Source organism: Python bivittatus, unplaced genomic scaffold, assembly GCF_059951505.1.
Source record: "Python bivittatus isolate LINGU-HERP-01145 unplaced genomic scaffold, Pbiv_v1 ctg000210_np1212, whole genome shotgun sequence".
NCBI classification, from domain to species: Eukaryota; Metazoa; Chordata; class Lepidosauria; order Squamata; family Pythonidae; genus Python; species Python bivittatus.
Window position 1 is genome coordinate 6,978,644 of NW_028277053.1, and position 21,146 is coordinate 6,999,789.

At 44.8% G+C, this 21,146-nt stretch overlaps 1 protein-coding gene across 6 annotated transcripts in view; it reads right to left on the reverse strand.

Moving 5' to 3' along the window:
- Positions 1 to 6,239: 6,239 nt before the first annotated feature.
- Positions 6,240 to 21,146, reverse strand: part of WASHC2C (WASH complex subunit 2C) — an 82,989-nt gene continuing 68,082 nt past the window's right edge. For all 6 annotated transcript variants that reach the window (XM_088139369.1, XM_088139368.1, XM_088139367.1 and 3 more), the window contains 4 exons: positions 19,206 to 19,394; positions 18,266 to 18,865; positions 7,712 to 7,880; positions 6,240 to 6,731 (listed from right to left, as the gene is read on the reverse strand). In XM_088139369.1, coding sequence (XP_087995495.1) covers positions 6,595 to 6,731; positions 7,712 to 7,880; positions 18,266 to 18,865; positions 19,206 to 19,394 — 1,095 coding nt within the window. In that variant the 3' untranslated portion in view covers positions 6,240 to 6,594. The remainder of the gene's footprint in view (positions 6,732 to 7,711; positions 7,881 to 18,265; positions 18,866 to 19,205; positions 19,395 to 21,146) is intronic.

Genomic DNA, 21,146 nt, shown 5'->3' on the forward strand with positions numbered 1-21,146 from the left:
GACAGTTCGCCTTGCCCGGGATGATTCGTCGATTTTGGAAGGCTTTTCCAGTCATTTCCCCGGCCGTTTCTTCTTAGCCACTTCGTTTTTTCTAGCCGCCGCGAGTACTCGAAGATGTCCCCACGGTATCTCCGCCTGGATCCCCGGAGACTGCCAGTAGGTAAGCATGAGAAACCCCTCCGCTTTGCAAAGCAAATCCAGAATTTGCAGGGGATCTTATGGACGACAGTGCATGCAGCATTTTTTAAAGTTATCAAATAAGATAAAATGAAAATACAAATTATATGCATAAACAAAATAATGTCAAAATCTTGTAAAAATACATGATCTCAGTTAATATAGAACATCTGCATCTTGGGTCAAAATTGGGTCTTAAAATTTACCAGTTTTAAGAATGTTAATACTGAGTTATGTAACACAACCTAAAACTCCAGTCTGTATAGTTGTTACTATTGTATAAATTGCATTTTCTCTCATTTATAGAATAAGATAGCAAACTTATATATTAGCAAAAGGAGATTAGAAATGATCTAATTTAGATTATTTTATGCAGAACATTAGTGTGATCCCTTTAATGTCTTCAGAATTCTAACAGAATAATGGAATACTTGAGTTGGAAATGCCCATTGAAACCATTGAGTCTTCCCACAGGTTTCCAAATTAAGCATCCCAAACAGCGTACTAGACAGTGCAAGCCAGAGGCTGTAAAAAAGCATCTTTCATATGTACCACAGCATATCTAACCAAAGTGATAACACACTGTCAATATCACATGTGGCTTAGGGGTTTAAAAAACAGTAATCTAAAGAATGACTTTCAGGAAACTCATAAACATTGATTACTTGTTTCAAACAGTTTCAAGAAATATCAAAAGCTTTCTCCCCAGCAAAGAATTAGCATCTGATTCTTCCTGTTTGAGTTAAAGGAATTACATCAATTAAACATCTAATAACAGAATTTTGATGACCTGTACAAATACAGCCCTAATTGGGTGCAGAAGAATTGAAAGAAGCTGTAGCTACTAAGCTTTTAGCACCCACAATTATATAAGAACTGGATACATAATTGGAAAAGAGATTCTTATGTTGGTTGGGGAGCACTAACAATACTAGTCTCACTGACACTAAAAGGTACTTGAAAAAGCTTTGATATTTTTATATCTCTAGTAGAAGAGGATACAAGAATCTGCTTTTCTGCTAATCAACTGGAAAGCCCTCAGACCCAGAAGCCTTTACTTCTTTTGCAAATTTAATTAACAGCTTCTTGAAGAGAAAGGGGTAAAAATCATCTTAATAGCCTGGTTCTGTGATAGTCTCACTTTTTGTAAAACATTTGTTTCATCTCCTTAATAAAACTGTTATAATTCAACAAAGATATATTCAAGGGACATTTGAAAAATTTAAAGATGTACTGTCAAATGACACTTTCAGACCTTACAGGAGCAAGGTCTGAAATAAAGTCGGTTTTTCACATATCTTAGCCTTAGATCCCAAAGAATGACATCTATACAAAAATAGTTTTTACGTACAGAAGAAAGGGTATTCACATTGGGAAAGATTGACAGAATGCCAAATAGCCAGTAGGTTAAATTCATACATATAATACCGAAAAATGTTACAAATAAGAGTATACAATTTGGGGTTAGGTATTACAATCAAAAATAGGTACGTAAATTTAATTCAAATCTCCTCCAGCTACTATATGATTGAGTGGGTAGTTTGCAAATGTTGAAAACCTATTATGTATGAGTACTAAATAGTTGGACCATATACATTTGATAATGTTATATATTAAGTAATGATATAATCTGAGGATTAAAAAGCAACTGTATTCATCTGATATTTTTTTCAATCAACAGCTTCCAGAATCTACCAATCAAAACTGCAACATCTTTTGCTGGTTTACAATTCCTGCTTACAATATACCTCTATCCAAGCTTTCTATAAAAGCTATTTACAGTTGTGTGAAAAAGAAAGTACACCCTCTTTGAGTTCTATGGTTTTATGTATCAGGACATAATAAAAATCATCCCTAACCCTAACTCAATTTATGCATCCTCAGTCCTTACCATATTCCAGCCTCTTCATTTTATTTCTCTTCTTAATCAGTGATGATTGCTTCCTTCTCCCTCATTCTACATTTTATGCTACATTATAGCTTTGTGGAAGTATGTGGCTCATTCAAAAACAGGAAAAAACTCATTGTCTTTATAGTCACTTATTATTTCATGGTGAAAAACCATTCTAAAATGTCACAAGAGGTGGAAGCGAAACTACACCACAAATATCAGTGGTAGAATTAAATAGAATGTAGAGTTGTGTGAAAAAGAAAGTACACCGTCTTTGAGTTCTATGGTCTTACGTATCAGGACATAATAAAAATCATTTGGTCCTTGGCAGTTCTCAAAAGTAGGTAAATACAACCTCAGATGAACAACAACACATATTACACCACGTCATCATTTATTTTACAAAAAGAAAGTCAAAATGGAGAAGCCGTGTGTGAAAAACTAAGTACACCTTAGTTCAGTAGCTTGTAGAACCACCTTTAACAACAATAACTTGAAGTCATTGTTTTCTGTATGACTTTCTCAGTCTCTCACATTGATGCAGAGGAATTTTGGCCCAGTCTTCTTTACAACACTGCTTCAGTTCATTGAGGTTTGCGGGCATTTGTTTATGCACAACTCTCTTGAGGTCCCACCACAGCATTTCAATCAGGTTGAGGTCTGGACTTTGACTAGGCCACCTTGATTCTTTTCTTTTTCAGCCATTCTGTTGTAGATGTGCTGGTGTGCTTGGGATCATTGTCCTGTTGCATGACCCAATGTCGGCCAAGCTTTAACTGTCGGACAGATGCCTCACATTTGACTCTAGAATACTTTGGTATACAGAGTCATAGTTGACTCAATGACTGCAAGGTGCCCAAGGTCCTGTGGCTGCAAAGCAAGCCCAAATCCACCACCGTGCTTGACCGTTGGTATGAGATGTTTGTGCTGATATGTTGTGTTTGGTTTTCGCCAAATGTGGCGCTATGCATTGTGGCCAAACATCTCCATTTTGGTCTTGTCTGTCCAAAGGACAGTGTTCCAGAAGTCTTGTGATTTGTTCAGATGCAACTTTGCAAACCTAAGCCATGCTGCCATGTTCTTTTTAGAGAGAAGAGGCTTTCTCCTGGTAACCCTTCCAAACAAACCATACTTGTTCAGTCTTTGTCTAATTGTACTGTCATGAACTTTAACATTTAACATGCTAACTGAGGCCTGAGGAGTCTGAGATGTAACTCTTGGATTTTTTGCAATTTCTCTGAGCATTGCACGGTCTGACCTTGGGGTGAATTTGCTGGGACATCCACTCCTGGGAAGATTGGCAACTGTCTTGAATGTTTTCCACTTGTGAATAATCTTCCTCACTGTAGAACGATGGACTTCAAATTGTTTGGAAATGGCCTTATAACCCTTCCCAGACTGATGGGCAGGAACAATTGCTTCTCTAAGATCACTGCTGATGTCTTTACTCTTTGACATTATGTTAACACAGACCTCAATGCTCAAGACCAGCAAACTCCTAAAACTTCGGCTTTTATAGAGGTAGTCATGCTTACTGATGATCAAAGGCATTTGATTAGCAGCACCTGGCTGCTACTTAGCCTCTTCATACCTATGGAAGCAGTAAAGGTGTATTTGGTTTTTCACACATGGCATCTCTGTTTTGGCTTTCTTTTTGTAAAATAAATGACGACATGGTGTAATATGTCGTGTTGTTGTTCATCTGAGGTTGTATTTACCTACTTTTGAGAACTGCTAAGGACGAGATGATTTTTATTATGTCCTGATATGTAAAATGATAGAACTCAAAGAGGGTGTACTTTCTTTTTCACATGACTGAATCCTTTGGTGGAATAAGCAGCTCCTGTAAAAAGCAGTATCAGTTTCCTTTAAAAAAACTTAAAATGCAGTTAACATTTGTCTGTATTTGAGAATCCACATTACACCATCAAAGCACCACACCAAGCCTTCTATAATCAAAACAAGCTTAATTGACTATTTCTGGTATTAGTAAGTTAGGGAATTATCAAGATGATAATGCTGCATGAAGTTCTAGGGTGCCTGTCTGAAAACAGCACCATCTTGACTAAAAGAGTTAAGGGAATCTAGTCCTGCATGATTAGTGGATTTTGTAACTGGCTGGATGGGATTCTGAGGTGGAATTATGCACCAAATGGGTAAACTCTGGTTCTCATGAACTATTTGTGTCTCATTCCATCAAAGCATTCTAGTCGTGTGTGACTGAAAAATGTGGTTGTTTTGGCTGAGTGGAAAATTGGTGTCCCAGTTCAAAAACAATTCCCATACAAGTTTCCTATTCCTATACAAGTGGCAAGTTTGGTTGGTTTGGCTGGCTGGGAAGTTGGCATTCAAGAGAGTTCTATCTTGTTTCAGATGATTTAGATAATATAAAAGTATAATGTTGAAAGATTATTTGTAAGTACTGTTCTCATTTATATTTAATGTATCCCACTGTTTCTGTTTTATTTTAAAGTGTCCGCTTTGGCCTTTCCTTCTGTTCTAGGTTCTATACCCAGTCCTTTTCATATTTACAGAATAGCAAACCTTTGAAAGTACTTTTGAATATTATGAGGGCCTGTGTTTTGGTATTTGCAGTAATGCTTATTGCTCTTTCTCTGTATCTTGTTCTGAACACCAGATTTTTGAGCATTATGCAAATACCTGCACGTGATTGGTTGTGCATCTTTTTAAAACAACAAAATGTCAGAATTTCAAATACCTAATTGCTTCACCTCTGCCTATTTTTAAAAAATATTTTGCTTTTACTATATGCAGTGTTTACGGTGAAGATTGGGGGATTTCTCTAAAATGTTCTCTATAGAAACCTGTGTTTCTATTCGACAGCACTGATTCTGCACAAAGTAATCAGTAACTCTGTTAAGATTCTATCCAAGCCACTGCTCTTCAGATGATTTCTTTACAATTTTGTCTGCTTTACTGATTAAGCTTTCATTGTCTTATAATGAAACAATGACAATTTTTTCAGTGTTAGAAAATAAGATTACACCATATTATGTTTCTGAATTTCCTACTGTATCTTTTAAAAATGTAAAATGTTCAAACTTAGTATGTATTCGGGGGAGAAAAGAAGGGAGAAAGAGGCTAATGCAGTTGCATGAAATATATGGAAGAATGAATATATATTATGATCTGACCAGTGATGTGGATTGAATCAGAGAGTGTCTTTGCAATAATTTATATTTATTAATTTTATTTATATGCTGCTCTTCCTCCCAAGGGAAGAGTTTAAGGAATAAATGTTAAATGCTACGTTGCGGGGATTTTGGATTGTACAGAGATGGACTCAGCTTGTTGGTTTTCTACACCTGCAACTACTTCAGATGTAAGTCAGCGTAACAACTTTGTCATTGCAGCCATTCAGTTCAATGAGCAACCACACTGTTTTACTTCAAAGGGCTACTTGAAGTATATACCCTGCTTTTTTCACAGACTGAATAGTTGAGATAACACATGGTACTTGACATGAGATAGTATCCAATAAATGCTTGCTGACATTCACTCCAAAATGTGTGCATTTTTATCATTGCCTGGTGATGATACTACATTAAGGTAAACTGGCCAAACTTATGGAGACTCAACCCAAACAGAATTCTGATGGTATGCAAAATCAGTGATTACTCCCAGTTTTTGACAGTCACTGTATGCAATCCCATACATCTAAGGTAAAACATGATTATCAGGTTGAGAGAGTTCACCAGGGACTGCTAATTGGGGTGGGGAGGGGAAGAGAAACAGTGAACAGTCAGAGCATATATGAGATAAATAACTGAAACCAGGCTAGAGATGTTTTAGTACCGTATATACTTGTGGATAAGCCAAGAATTTTGGGTGCCAAAATGCACTTAAAAAATCGGATTCAGCTCATCCACAGATGGGCTTATCCACGAGTATATATGGTAATACTTTTTAAAATATTTAAAATATTTTTTAATATTTCCCATACGTACTTGCATATAAGCCCATCCACAGATAGGCAGACCCTCAAATTTTTAACCAAACTGCCATGTAAAATGTTGGACAGCTTATCTGCAGGTGGGTTTATCCGCGAGTATATATGGTAGCGAATGATTCCATTCCATCTTATCCCATCCCTTCCAGCAAAATGAAACAATCTTTATCTGTAACCAAGCATACACCCAAAAGGAGAATATAGATTCTTATAATCATGAGTTATAATCACAGTTAATTCCAGAAAGTGAGTTTGCTTACAAGGCAGCAGATCAGAAAATATTGATTTCATAAATACCATTGATCAATATTAATGTTTTTGTAATTTTGATTTATACTCTATATAATATATTAGATTACCAAGAACAAGCTAATTAGGACAGTTATTGTTTGCTCAAGCAGCTTTTACAAATATTTTTTTAAATGCCATGTGGAATAAAACAGGTAAGCAATCCAGGAATATTCACAGTTTTGTCATATCAGGTATTTGATTAGAAAATAAAGGAATTAGCATTCTGTGACATAAGTGTATTTTAAATTGTCCAGCAGTCTCTTTATTATTGCCCTTCAAATGCGTTGAGAGGGTCTTCAAAAGTGCTTGCTGTTCTAAGTTCACACTTACTTCCTGAGACTGTCTGAAAGGTGGTCTTTTTGACTGATGTCTTAGATTGACTAACAGGTGAGAAAATATCATCTAGAGAGAGGGAGAAAACAGTTAATTTGTACTTGTACATGACAAGAAAGCTACAGAAAGTTTGGAGACAATTATGAGCTAGATTATATTAGCAGGAGTACAAGGAAGGATGCTGATAAAAAGCCTTTAGGATCCCTAGGTGCATTCTTAGCAAAAGTATCAATATCGTATTGCTCACAACTTTTGGTAGGCCTGAAATAACAAAAACAGGAATTTCTAGTGCTGACTGAATTGAAAACACTTGAGTCCAAAAAGGCTCAAGGGTGCAGGAGCCTCTCAAAACCTCGAATGGAGCCTGCAGAGCCCCTTCAAAATAGTGCCTCCAATTTTAATCTCTAATGTAACAGAAAAGTCAAATTATTAAATACATGAAGAGTAATCATACAATCTATATTAATTTAGATTTAAATCAAATAAGTATTTGTCCTAGTCTATTTTCTTAAGTGTGACTTTTACCATGCCAAGTCACATTTCTTGCCAACTACAGCAAGATAGACTATACAACATATTTCTTGCCATGGTTGGTTTTTGACTTAACTGAAAATGCTTTTAACAACTGCTACATTCTGAATAATTATACTCTCCACTGGATAGAATATGAATTTTCAAAAATGAGAACTTCAAAGATACACAATGTGGGATCTAGTTTGAACCCAATACTATTAATAGAGCAAGCCCCATTAAGTTCCTGGAACTCAAGTGTTTTTCCACCTCTTTCTTGGCATATATCCTACTCTGCCTTCATGGTCTGCCTCTTTTTCTATCAAGGCTCAGTTTTTGTAACAAAATAGGGTCAGTGAGGACCCTTTACTGCTTTCTGAAGAAATATATCAAAATAGACATCCCTCAACCCTTGTCCCATTAGAGTGTAGTTTCGTATTTTTTTTAGTTTATAAAATCACCAGTTTTCTCAATCTGTTTCTATAAAAATTTACTTGTTAATGATTTGCAGATCATTCTACAAATATCAAATTATTTACCTGTGTCCTCATCAAATATGGATTTAGCTTCCATTTTCTTTCTGGTACTCTTTTCCTTTGATTTTACAGCAAGATCGGCAAAGATGTCAACATCATCATCAAACAAGTTGACTTCCAACATTTTTTCTTTGACTGGCAGCTTAACAGTTTCTACTGCAAATATATCATCCTTGAATAAAGAAAAGGCTTTCTGAATATAGGGCTGATCTTTGAAGGTATGCATTTTCTCTGGTTAGTGCTTGTAAAACTAAATACAAATTGCTCTCATTTTCTGCAACTAAGCTTCAGAAATCAGTTCTGCTGAGTGGCTGGTTCTAGAACTGGCTATTTATATGTGGTTGTATATAATTAAATGTTTATATATGAAATGCGGTTGTGCATTTCTGCTCCCTGAAATAAGGGAACAGAGGCTAGAGAATGTACAGGAGACCAGGAACTGTCCTAACTTGAATCTTGGACGGTATTTAGGATATGAGCTGTAAATAAGAATATAATCTATCCGCCCTGCCAGATATAGTTCCATGACATTATCCTTTCATTTATTGGCCTTTAATTCCTCACCCCACAATACATCATTTAAGATGTACTATTTTCTTTGCTGGCTAAAGTATAGTTGGGGGTCAATACATACATCTAAAATGATCTGTTACACAGAGTCTGACAATCTGCTATCAATCTTAACTTCTAAGCTGGCTGCCCCATTCCTAGGTCCTGGTGGTTGAGTGACATTGGGATCAAGTTGCTGCTAGTAAATGTCAGGTCCATTTGTAATTAAGGCAATATTGTTCATGATTTAACTGTGGATGAGCTATTATTACTGAAACCCAGTTAGGCAACGGCAGTGAGATCAGTGGAGAGGGATGGCACTGATCTCATGGTTCACCTTAACTGTGACTGGGGGCTCTGTTTCTGTGGTGACAGATGTGAATTACATATTACATTGGGCCATAGGGACAAGCTGAAGGCCCTCCTGGTATATTGCCTACAATGCTACTCAGCTGGATCCCTCTCTGGCCTCCTTCACCATTATCTGGGCTAGTGTTGGAATCTCCTCATCCTTTGTTATTTGGTGACTTCAGTCTCCATGCCCTGGAATTCATGGCTATCATAGCAACTATGGGTTTGTCTCAGGTAAACTGTGGCTGAAGAAACCTAGGGTTTGGACTTGTTTCTTCTTGCAACAGTTGTACTGTGATCTGAATATGGATGGCATTACAACTAGCCTGTTGCCATGGTCAGATCACTTCCTGGTCCAAGAGGGATTGACTGTCACCCAGGACCTCTGCAGGTCTGAAGGAACCAAAGGGCTTCACCAAGGTTCCTAATTAATTTGGAGGGTTTCCAGAGAAAATTTGAGGAATTTCCCAGTGATTTGGCAGGTAGTGCTATCAATAGCCTAGTTGGCCTCTGGTTTTTCTCTGTGTCAATCCTGGGGGAGGTGTTTGTTGGTTTTCTGAAGAGCTTTGGAGATCAGTCGGCAAAAATGATACTTGCTTGGTGGTGGAAGACTAGGAATAAATCAGAGTGAAAGCTCTGGTACAACCCTACACTGTAGTAATGAGGCAAAGTGTCATTACTTCTCCTTTACTGGATTGGTGGTGGGACTGTTTAGGGTGGCAAACTCCTTTTAGGGAGGGTAGAATAAGCAGAGCTCCCACTTGATCATTTTGAGTGTTTGCCTACCACTTTACTGATAAAGTTGCTCAGATCCTCCTAAGTCTTGATTTCTCATGGATGAAGACCAGGTGTGACTGGGACAGCATCTTGCTCTGTTACCTGGGAATCTTTTTGGCTTGCGGATTCTGAGGAAGTGGATAGGGTATCTAACAGGATCCCTGCCACTTGTAGACTTGACCCATGCCCTTCCTGGATCCTTCAGGGAGCAGTGGAGATGTGACAAACTGGATCCAGGAAACTCTCAATGCCTTGCTTTAGGAAAGGTGTTAAGTCTGCAGCCTTAAGGCAGACTGTAGGATACCCCCTCAAGATGTCCTCTCTGGATCCAGCTTTGATTGATAATCTCCAATCTTTCCTTTTTAGGAAAGGCTGTTGAATATGTGGGATTCACCTGTAAAGTGCCTTAGAAGAAGCAGATTATCTGGATCCCGTTCAGTACAGTTTCAGGCCTGGGCATGAGACTGAAAAGGATTGGTGACTCTAGTTGGTAAACTTGGATGGGACCAGGATGGGAGTAGCACACCCCTCCTGGTCCTTTTGAATCCCTCACTAACTTTTGGTACCATCAACCTGATATTCTTCTGGACCGCCTGCAGGGTTGAAGGTTTTTAAAAATGATTTCACTCAACTGGAACCTTTCTCGGTGGTTCCAGTTGGGGAGAAGAGAATGATTGGCCCAATGGCTACTTTTGTGTTGTGCACAGTGATCAATCTTCTCCACCCCACCCCCCACCTGTTTTTTAACATTTAATGAAGCTGCTGGGAGAGGTCATCCAGAGGTTCAGGGTGATATTCAGTTATAACTCACTACCCCAGAGCCAGCTGGAGATGTAGTGAAAGTCTTGTCTGGGGGCTTGGAGGCTATAGAGTCTGAGTGAAAACAAATTATAACAGAGTTGCTATTTATCCACTGAAGATGACAAATCTGGCAGTGTCTCCCAAGAGGGTAGCCCAGTTCCTGAGGAAGTAAGTCTATGATTTGGGGATCCTCCAGGACTCACACTCTGCTGGAAGGGCAAATAGAGACAGGAAGTCCTTTGCCCAGTTCCTCTTTGCACTGGTTGCCAAGAGGTTTCAATTTAAATTAGTGGTTTTAACCTATGAAGCCATTTAAGGCTTGGCACCTGGCTACCTTTGGGATTACCTCCTCCAATTGGATTCAAGCATCTCTTTAGGAGAAACAATTAGTATGTAGTTTTCCACTTCTAGAAAGTGATGAGACTCAAGGCCTGGAGGTATTATTTTTGTGGTGGCCTCTGTCTTGAAGGTGAGATTGGCCTCCTCTTGAAGGTGAGAATGGCCTCCTCTTGAAGGTGAGATTGGCTCTATCATTAATAACTTTCTGAAAGTAGTTAGCACCAAATTATTCTGGAAGATTAGGGGGTAAACTGTGACACTGGGATTGTGGTAAGTAGACTTGATTTTAACCTTAATTCACCATGAATGTTTTATTATTGGATTTTATAGTTATTGTGAATTGCTAAAAGTTGTGAGTTGGGCAGTATATAAATAGTAGAGAATATACAGTATATACCTCATGATTGAACTATTGGGATCTTCGTTCTTTGAGCTTGTTTTCCTGCAGATGTTTCATTACCATTCTAGGTGACATCATCAGTGCATGACTATCAGCTGATGTTTGTGGGTGTGTTCTGCCAATCTTTTACCTATCTGTCTTACAACACTGTGTGTTGTAGATTACTCCTTTTTTTCCTCTTTGGGTTTGCTTAAGAAGTTTTGGAGGAATTTCATTGGTTTCTGTGCTACAGTGATGCCAGAGGTTGTAGTGGTCTTGTTTTTTTCCAGAGATGTAACTAGATGTAACAAAATCCCTCCAAAACATCTTAACGAAGCCCAAAGATCTAGTAACCAAAGAAGAAATGAACACAATTATCATGAACAGAACCACAATTATGGACAGGGCACAGCACATTCAGAAAACTAAAGAACTACTGAACTAGCATCAGAAGACATGATGAAAATTCTTTCATCTCTCAACACACAAATTCAACCACAGTTTCAACTAGGAAACTGTTGACATTTCAGACCAAGCCAAATAAAAAAAATGCTAGGGAATTCCAGTAGCTTGGCATTCTGACAAATCTGTTTGGCATTGACAGACACATAGAGATACACCTTATTTATATGCAATTTAAAAGATACAACCAAAAATCAAGGAAGGAAGAAACAGCCCAAAGTACATCCCCCTTAGCTGTCAGGTTCGGTCAGCACGGGGCTTCAGGGAAGCACGGGGCTTCAGGGAAGCTCGCAGCCAGACCACACGGAATCCACCGACGGTAGCTAGCGGGGAAAAGAGGAACTGAAAGCGCCGCTAATTAACGGGCCACCTGCGCCCAGCCAAACCGGAAAACCGCAGCGGAAGCTTTTAACTATAAACTGATAACGGCGCGAGCCAGCAATGAACGGGGCCGCAGGCAGCGAAACAAGATCGTAACGCAGCACAGAACCCGCGGGCTTGCACGTAACGGGGAGGAACCAACCCAGCCGGAGGGGGACTGGCAATCAAGGACAATAGACCCTGACCGATCCTGCCATCATGAACAATCAAGGGGGATTATTGGGAGCCCATAATCCGCAGCTGCAACGTGATCGCGGGGCGGGAAAAAAGCGCGGGAAGGGGGGAATATAACAAGTGATGCAATTGTACCAAGCCAGTCCTGGCTTTGCTTGTGACTACTACGTTACGCATGAGTAAACCTTCTTTGTGAACCACACGTGTCACGAGAGTTTCTCTGTCGAACGGGGCAAACCTTACATAAAGCCAGGACTCACCGTTAGCGCTACCCGGTACCACCGAGGAGCGTTTCCTTTTCCAATACAGGCATGACCAGCGACGAGGAATCCGTGGGTCAGCTGGAGCACGAGGAACCCAGGCTCGAGGAGGGACGGTCGGAGCCACCCGGGAGCGACGGGACAGCGGCCAGGACCGGGCGCCCTCCAGCCGAGCGGTGGTCGATGGGCGTGAACCAAGGGCCAGACGGTTCAGGCGTCACGATAACCCGAGGTTCAGGATCCCGGAACCGCGAGTGGGACGAGAAGTTCGCCCGACTAGAGGAGAGAGTCGAGCGGCGCCTAGACGCCATGGAGGCGATGCTCCAGACCCTGCTACAGAGAGTGGGACCACCTGCGGTGAGCGAGGGGGCGAGCAACAGGGGTGGCGGTCCGGCACCTCAGCCGGCACCGCCCACGACGCCCCGGTCGGTGGACCGACGGGCGGCAGACGCCCTGAGACTTCGAGGTATCACTGGGAAGTTCTCAGGGGACCCTGAACAGCTGCCGCACTTTTTGACGCACGTTAGGGGGTTCATGCAGAGGGGTGGTCACCTATTCGCTAGGGACGAGGATAGAGTATCCTACGTGGCCGAGCTGCTAGATGGTCAAGCAGCTAGCTGGGTGATCGGACTATACGATGCCAACGCGGCGGAACTACGGAGTTTCCCGGACTTCATGCAGGCGCTCCGGGACAGATTCGAGGACACATTGAGCGCCAAGCGGGCGGAGGATGACATCCTGCAGTTCAGACAGCGGGGCAAGTCGGTATCAGAGTACGCCCTGGAGTTCCGGAGACTGGCAGAGAAGCTCACGGATTGGCCGGAGTCCCTGAGGGTGAAGTATTTTAAGAGGGGGCTCAATCCAGAGATCCTGGAGCGGGCACTGGGGCGGGACGACCCGTCCACAGTGAAAGATTGGATCTGGCTGGCCGGAACGGCGGAATCGGCGTGGCGGCAGATCCAACAGAGCGTGAGGCGACGGGACCAGACGAGGGACCAGCCGAGGGAGAGAACCCCCGAGGAAAGGCGGAGCAGTCGGCGGCAGTCCACCGGGGTGCGAGAGGCGACCAGAGCCCCGAACCTGTGCTTCCGGTGCGGAGGCAGAGGCCACCGAGCGGCGCAGTGCCCGACGGAGCGGGAAGGAGCCCCACCACGGCCTGAAGTCAAGCCCCCGCGTGCGACCGGGAAAAGGGCCGGCGACCGACCGCGGAAGGGGGCAGTGGCGGCGGTGACCGAGAAAGGACGCGGGGGGTGGTCGACCCCGGAGACAGCGTCCTCCGGAGAGGACTCGGAGCCGGTGGGAAACGAGGCGCGCTCGCACTGAACGGCGTTCCAGTGCGAGCAGAGGAGTCGAGGCGCGCGGACCCAATAGGAGATGAGGACTGCCCTCCGTTCCGGGTAAGAATACACATCCGGGGGGTGAGATCCGGAGGGGAGGCACAGCTGCGGGCGCTACTGGACTCAGGCTGCACCCACTGCTTGATGCACCCAGCTGTGGTCTCGGGGCTCGGACTACAGCTGAGGCGCCTCCGGGAGCCCATTGCATTCAGCCAGCTAGACGGCACGCTGGCGGGGGGGGGGCAGCTCAGTATTACACCGAGCCGGTCCAGATGACGATCGGGAGTCACCGGGAAGAACTGAGATTTGTGGTGGTCCCGGTGGCCGACTACGCGGTGGTACTCAGCTTGGCGTGGCTACGACGACGGAACCCACGGGTCGACTGGACGGCGGAGGCAGTGCGGTTCGGGGTCAACAGGCCGGCGAAGTGCGGGAGCCGAGGGGACCGAGCCGTGGAGACGGGTGCGGCCGCAACCACAGACGGGCAAGTGGAGGGTCCGGGACACCGGGAGACGGGGCGAGAGCCGACGGAGCCTGAGACCCGGCCGGCAGCAGCAGCAGCGCCGGGACCCCGGAGACCCGCAACGATCCCGAGGCGTGGGGAGGCAGCGGCGACTGGCGAGACAACCGCAAAGAGAGAGGCCGGGCCCGGGGAACCCACGACGGGCGGCGGAATCCCGAGGCAGTATCGAGACCTGGCGGCAGCGTTCGGGGAGAAGGAGTCCGACCAGCTCCCACCACACCGGCCCAGTGATTGCGCCATCGAGTTAGAGCCAGGGGCGACCCTGCCTAAGCCGAAAATGTACTCCCTGTCAAGGAGAGAAATGGGGGCTCTGCGGGAGTTCATAGACAAGAACCTGGCGCGGGGGTTCATCCAACCCGCGAAGTCGCCATTAGCGGCCCCGGTACTATTCCGGGAGAAGAAGGATGGCTCGCTTCGAATGTGCGTGGACTACCGGGGGCTGAACGCAATCAGCACGGAGTACAAATACCTCCTCCCCCTGATGAAGGACTTGATGTCGCATCTGTCTAAGGGGAGGGTGTTCACAAAACTGGACTTGCGCGAAGCTTACTTCAGAGTCAGGATCCGTGCAAAAGATGAGTGGAAGACGGCGTTCAACACGCTGCTCGGAAGCTACCAGTTTTCCGTGATGCCGTTCGGATTAAAAGGGGCCCCGGGGGTATTTATGCAGCTAATAAATGAGGTGCTGCACGACCTCCTCTATCGGGGCGTCCTGGTCTACCTGGACGACATCCTCATCTACACCGAAACCCTGGCGGAGCACGTGAGCCTGGTGCGCACGGTGCTCCAGAGACTGCTGAAGGCACAGCTGTACGCGAAGCTATCGAAATGCGAGTTCCATCGAGAGCAACTAGACTACCTCGGCTACCGAATATCCAGCCGGGGAATTGAGATGGACCCGGCGAAAGTGAAGGATGTCCTGGGCTGGGAAGCGCCGCGAACCCGGAGGCAACTCCAAAGCTTCCTAGGGTTTGCGAACTTCTATAGACAGTTTATCCCGAACTTCGCCCAAATCGCCCTTCCCCTAACCGACCTGCTGAAGACCAGGGCACTGGGAAACCCCCCAAGCCCAGCATGGCACTTGCGTGGACTGCAGAATGCCAGGGGGCGTTTGAGGAGCTAAAACGGCGGTTCACAGCGGAGCCGATCCTGCGCCATCCTGACCCAGATCGGCGGTTTATAATCCAAGTAGATGCGTCAGACGTGGCAACGGGGGCAGTCCTGCTCCAGCCCAGCCCGGAGGGGGCCATCCACCCATGCGCCTACGCCTCCCGCAAATTCACCGAGATGGAGAGAAGGTGGATGGTGTGGGAGAAAGAGGCGTACGCAGTCAAGTGGGCACTGGCCACGTGGAGGCATCTACTGGAGGAGGCAGCTGAACCGTTCGAGGTGTGGACGGACCATAAGAACCTCGAGGCCCTGAAGACCCCGCGTAAGCTATCCCCCAAACAGGCGCGGTGGTCCCAGTACTTCGGGAGGTTCAGGTTCACACTAAAACACATCCCCGGGAAGCGCAACTTCCTAGCAGATGGACTGTCTCGCATGCCCCAGCACGCCAGCCTACGGGAGGAGATCGTGGACTCCATCATCCCTGCCAGCAGACTGGCTGCAAAGGCGGTGACCCGAAGCCAGACCAAGGGGGAGCGACGGGACGCGGCGCCTGAAGTAAGGCAAGGGTTTGCGGAGGCGGCGGAGCGGGACGCTTGGCTCAAGCAGAACCGAGAGGTGCTAACCAGCCAGGAGGGGTTGTGGTGGCACGAAGGAAAGCTGTACGTGCCCGAGGGTTGCCGACGGGAGGTCATGGAAAGAGCCCACGACAGCCGGAGCGCGGGGCATTACGGCTTCGTAAAGACGCTCCACTTAATCCGGCGGCAATTTTGGTGGCCCACGCTCCGTAAGGACGTGGAAGCGTACTCGGGGGGTTGCCCGGTGTGCGCGACGGCGAAAGGGGCCAAAGGCAAACCTAGAGGGCTACTCCAGTCGGTAGCGGAACCCGACGGCCCATGGCAAGAGGTCGCCATGGACTTCATAGTAGAGCTCCCGGAGAGTAAGGGGAAGACCGCCATTTGGGTGGTTACGGACTTATTCTCTAAACAAGCGCACTTTGTAGCGTGCCGGCGAGTCCCCACGGCAGAGGGGTTGGCAAGACTGTTCGTGCAACATGTTTACCGGCTCCACGGCGCGCCCCGACGGGTCGTCAGCGATCGGGGCGGCAACTTCATCGCGCGGTTCTGGAGGGAGTTCCTGAAGCGGGTGGGGACGAAACAAGCCCTTTCTTCCGCGGCGCATCCGCAGACGGACGGAGCCACGGAACGCCTGAACGGGGGGCTCGAACAGTACCTGCGCTGCTACGTGGGGCACCAACAGGACGATTGGGCAGAGCTACTACCATTCGCGGAAGTGTCATACAACAACGCCGTCCACAAGAGTACCGGGTTCTCTCCGTTCAAAGTAGCCACCGGGAGAGACTTCGTCCCCATGCCGGAGTTGCCTCAGCCGGAATCCCAGATCAACTCCCTGGACGCCCGGTTCGCCCAAATCGACGCGACCCGGCGAGCGGCGCACGCGGCATTGCAAAGAGCCAAAGCCGACTACAAGAAACACGCGGACCACAAGAGGCTCCCCGAGGAGCCGTGGAAAGTGGGGGACCAGGTGTATCTGTCAACCAAAAACCTAAAGACGCACCAGGCATCGAAAAAACTCAGCCCGAGGTTTGTGGGGCCGTTCCCCATTGCAGAGGTCATCAATCCAGTAACCGTCAGGCTGACGCTCCCGAAAAGCCTCGGAAGGATCCACCCGGTGTTTCATTGCAGCCTGCTAAAGCTGCACCAGCCGGGGAACGCCTGGCACAAGACAGAGGGAGTGCCACCACCCATCATGGTCGGGGGGGAGCAGCATTTCGAGATCAACCAGATACTGGACGCCCGGAGGCACAAGGGGCAAACCCAGCTCCTAGTGCAATGGAAACATTTTCCCAAGTCCCACAGCGAATGGGTGAGTAAAACCCACATAAGGGCACCGGACCTAGTGCGGGACTTTTACAAGAAATACCCCGGGAAGCCGAAATAGAGCCGGGGGGGGAATTGTCTTCAGGGGGCGGTATGTCAGGTTCGGTCAGCACGGGGCTTCAGGGAAGCTCGCAGCCAGACCACGCGGAACCCACCAACGGTAGCTAGCGGGGAAAAGAGGAACTGAAAGCGCCGCTAATTAACGGGCCACCTGCACCCAGCCAAACCGGAAAACCGCAGCGGTAGCTTTTAACTATAAACTGATAACGGCGCGAGCCAGCAATGAACGGGGCCGCAGGCAGCGAAACAAGATCGTAACGCAGCACAGAACCCGCGGGCTTGCACGTAACGGGGAGGAACCAACCCAGCCGGAGGGGGACTGGCAATCAAGGACAATAGACCCTGACCGATCCTGCCATCATGAACAATCAAGGGGGATTATTGGGAGCCCATAATCCGCAGCTGCAACGTGATCGCGGGGCGGGAAAAAAGCGCGGGAAGGGGGGAATATAACAAGTGATGCAATTGTACCAAGCCAGTCCTGGCTTTGCTTGTGACTACTACGTTACGCATGAGTAAACCTTCTTTGTGAACCACATGTGTCACGAGAGTTTCTCTGTCGAACGGGGCAAACCTTACATTAGCAACCAACATACAGATACATGGGAAACAGCACCAGGTAACAATCAGGAGAAACAGTATTCTAATCAAGGAACCATCAAGGAAGAAATCACACCCCAAGCAAGACAGGCAGGGCAAGCTACTATGTACAAACAGCCAACAAACTCCATTCTCCCCTGCGCTGATGATGTTACCTATCCTGGCAAATAAAGATCTGCAGGAACACAACAAAGCTCAGAGAACACCAAGATCCTAACAGTATGCAAATTAAATCAAAGTTTCCTGCTGAATTTTTGTAGGCGTTGACTTAGAAATTACACAGGACAATGTGAAAAAATAAGATTAAAAAAAAAAGTTAAGGAAGAAATAAGCACAATCAGGTTAAATATCTTCATTATTTTTTAAAACAAAGATTCCAATTCTATCCTATCCTCATTATTATCTATCCTAGCCTATTCACTTTTTTGTAACCATTTAAGAGATGTTCATCCTAAGTTGTTTTTCCCAGCACTACTAATGCCTATAGAACAAACAAAACAAGCACAGTACAAAGTAAGAAGAATCCAAGTCTGAAGAGAAAAACTTTCAAAATTACCTCAAAAATGTCATGGATTGGAGAACTCTGAGGTAACTGAGATGTGAGTTCCCGTTCTTTTCTCTTCACAGTTTTCTTACTAGTGGTGAAGACATCCTGTTTGTCCTCCAGGAAAGGGACAGGACTGGCTTTCCTTAATGTCTTTCCAGACTGAAAGAGGTCATCGCAACTTGTACTATATTGTGCTGATGCAACAGACAATTTCTCACTTTTTGAGGCCTGGCTTACAATGCCCTCAGTTTCCAGTGTTGCCTTTGGTTTTAAGACTGCTTTAGAGTCTTTATCCTTGGTAAAAAGATTGTTGGACTCAAAGAGATCATCCACATCAGAATAGGCTGTTGATTTTAAAAGAGGGCTATATTTTGACTCATTAGGTTGGTTGCTGCTGTTGGCTGATAGAACCACGCAAGCTTTTTCAGTATTTTCCTTTCTATGCAGTTCACTATTATATAATATAGCTGGTGGCCCAGAATTTCCTTTTAAGAGAGGTAGACATGGGTCCTCTGTGATATTCATTTCATTTTTATTAAACTCTTCAACAGCTAATCGCCTGGCAGTTCTGGTTGGTGGCCTTCGTTTCCCACTCACTTTGATTCTCCCCTGTAATTTGGGTTAGTAAGGACACAAAATAAGAAGCAGCACAATTTAACAAGCAGAAAGGGCAGGCAATGCCATATCTTTAACAGAAGCAGTACTATTTTGAAATTTGTACTTATCATATTGAGGTAAGAGGAAAGAATCCAGCTAAACAAATTTATACATCAGAATAGGGTAACTGAAGAGGGTCTAGAGTGAAGTACTTTTCTTCACAGTTTCTCTTTGATTTCAGATAGTTTTGAAATGAGTTTTTGATTTCAGATAGTTTTGAAATACCATCTGGAAACTAGAACAAGTTCATTAAAATAATCATATTTATAGAGATTTTTCATTATCAAATTACCTTGTTGGCATTTTGCAAAGTGTCTGCTTTCATGGGGTAATCAAAACTGACTCCCATCTCTGTAGTATTTGTAGAGGCTACTTTGGTATGCTTTATGTCATCCGGCACATGATATGGTGCCTTTGATGGTGGCTTCATAGTAGAATTTCTTCCAGACAGTTTATCTGTTGGGCTAATTTCCAAATGTCCCTTATACAGTAAAATAAATGTTATTGTTAGTGGCAGTAGGTGAAGCAAATACATACTGGGAGAAAAGATTTAACAGGGATCAGGAAAAATGGAAGTTGTTATGCAAAATAGCAGCAACACTAAACAGGCACAGAAAGGATGACCTCCCACAGTGCTTTTTACCCTTGCAGGGCAATTTTTAGTCTTATCTAGAAATCTGTTTTTTCCAAAGGGGAAAAATAAAACAACTAATTCAATCAGATATGCATTATTTAGGAACTGCAAGATGCATCTACAAGCTGAAGCTCGGAGGAAACTCTAGTAATCAATGGAGGATTCCTAGTTAAAACATACCAAAAATTAAAATGCCAGTAAAGCAGTTGCTTGCAGTTTTCTAATGAAAAAAGGAAGTGCCTTATGTTTACTTATATCAAGAGCAGTGGATTTTTCTAAGACATATTAGATATAAGTAAAAATGTGATTTATCCTAACATAGCTAACAGAAAGAATGAAAAAAAGATGTTTGGGAGAATGCAAAAGGCTATGGATAGGAAAAAAGCACAAGTATGAGAATGCTGTAAAAATGATCAGAACAAAGGGCCTTGTTCAATTATCTTTGAGGAGTCCTTCAGAGCAGGGGAGGTAGCAGAGCACTGGATAAAAGGAAATGTGATTCCGTTCATCAAGAAAGGAGAAAAAGAGGATCCCAGTAATTATCAACCAATGAGCTTAACATTTAAATACTTAGAAAGATGTTACAAGCAGGAAATAAAGCTGGCCATTTGTAAGCATCTTGGTTCAGCATGGTTTTGTCAAAAAATAAATCATGTGAACAAATCTTATCTCCTTTGACAGGGTAACTACTCTGATTGACAAGGGGAATGCTATGAATATAATCTACCTTGATTTCAGCAAAATGTCTGACACGGTTCTACATGACATTTTCACTGAACAGCTGTTAAAGTGTGGTTTGGAAGCCACTCCAGCAAAGTGGGTCCATGACTGGCTGGCTAACCATACTCAGAGAATCAGAATTAAAACTCTACATCAAGTTGGAAAAGTTACTAATGGGGTTCTGCAGGGATCAGTCTTGGAGCCAGTACTATTCAACATTTTTATCAATGGCTTGGATGATAGGATTGATCAGCTACTTAACAGATTTGCAGATGACACAAAATTTAGAGGTCTGGCAACCCCCAGAATGACAGAACAACATTACAATCTAATCTGAACAGGTTGGGGCAAGAAGTTCTTTAACAGGAAAAATGTAAGGTATTACATTAAGAGAGAAAAATCATAGTGTATTCAGGTAGTCCTCGCTTAGTGACCACAATTGGGACTGGCAACTCGGTCGCTAAGCAAAAAAATAACATGGACACAACTTACGATCTTACTAATGCCTTCTATACTTATTTTAAGTACCGCATTTATCGGCAGTATAATGCACTTTTCCCCCTAAAATTTGGGGCTGAAATCCTAGCTGCATGTTATATGCCGATACTCAAGCGGCAGGGCTGGGAGACTGGAGCTTTCATCTGAGCCAGGGCTGTAACCAGGGCAGCTCCGCAGAGCAGGTGGGGGACTGAGCGAAAACCTGTGGTCCCCATCGCTCGCGCCTGAGCGGTGGGGCAGCAAGCGAAAACCAGGGTTCCTCATTGCTCGCGCTAGCCCAAGATCTGCAGAGCAAGAGGTGAGCAGGAGGTGAGCGATGGGCGAGCAAGTGAAAACCAGCGCTCACCTCCTGCTCTGAAGAGCTCAGGCGCGAGTGATGGG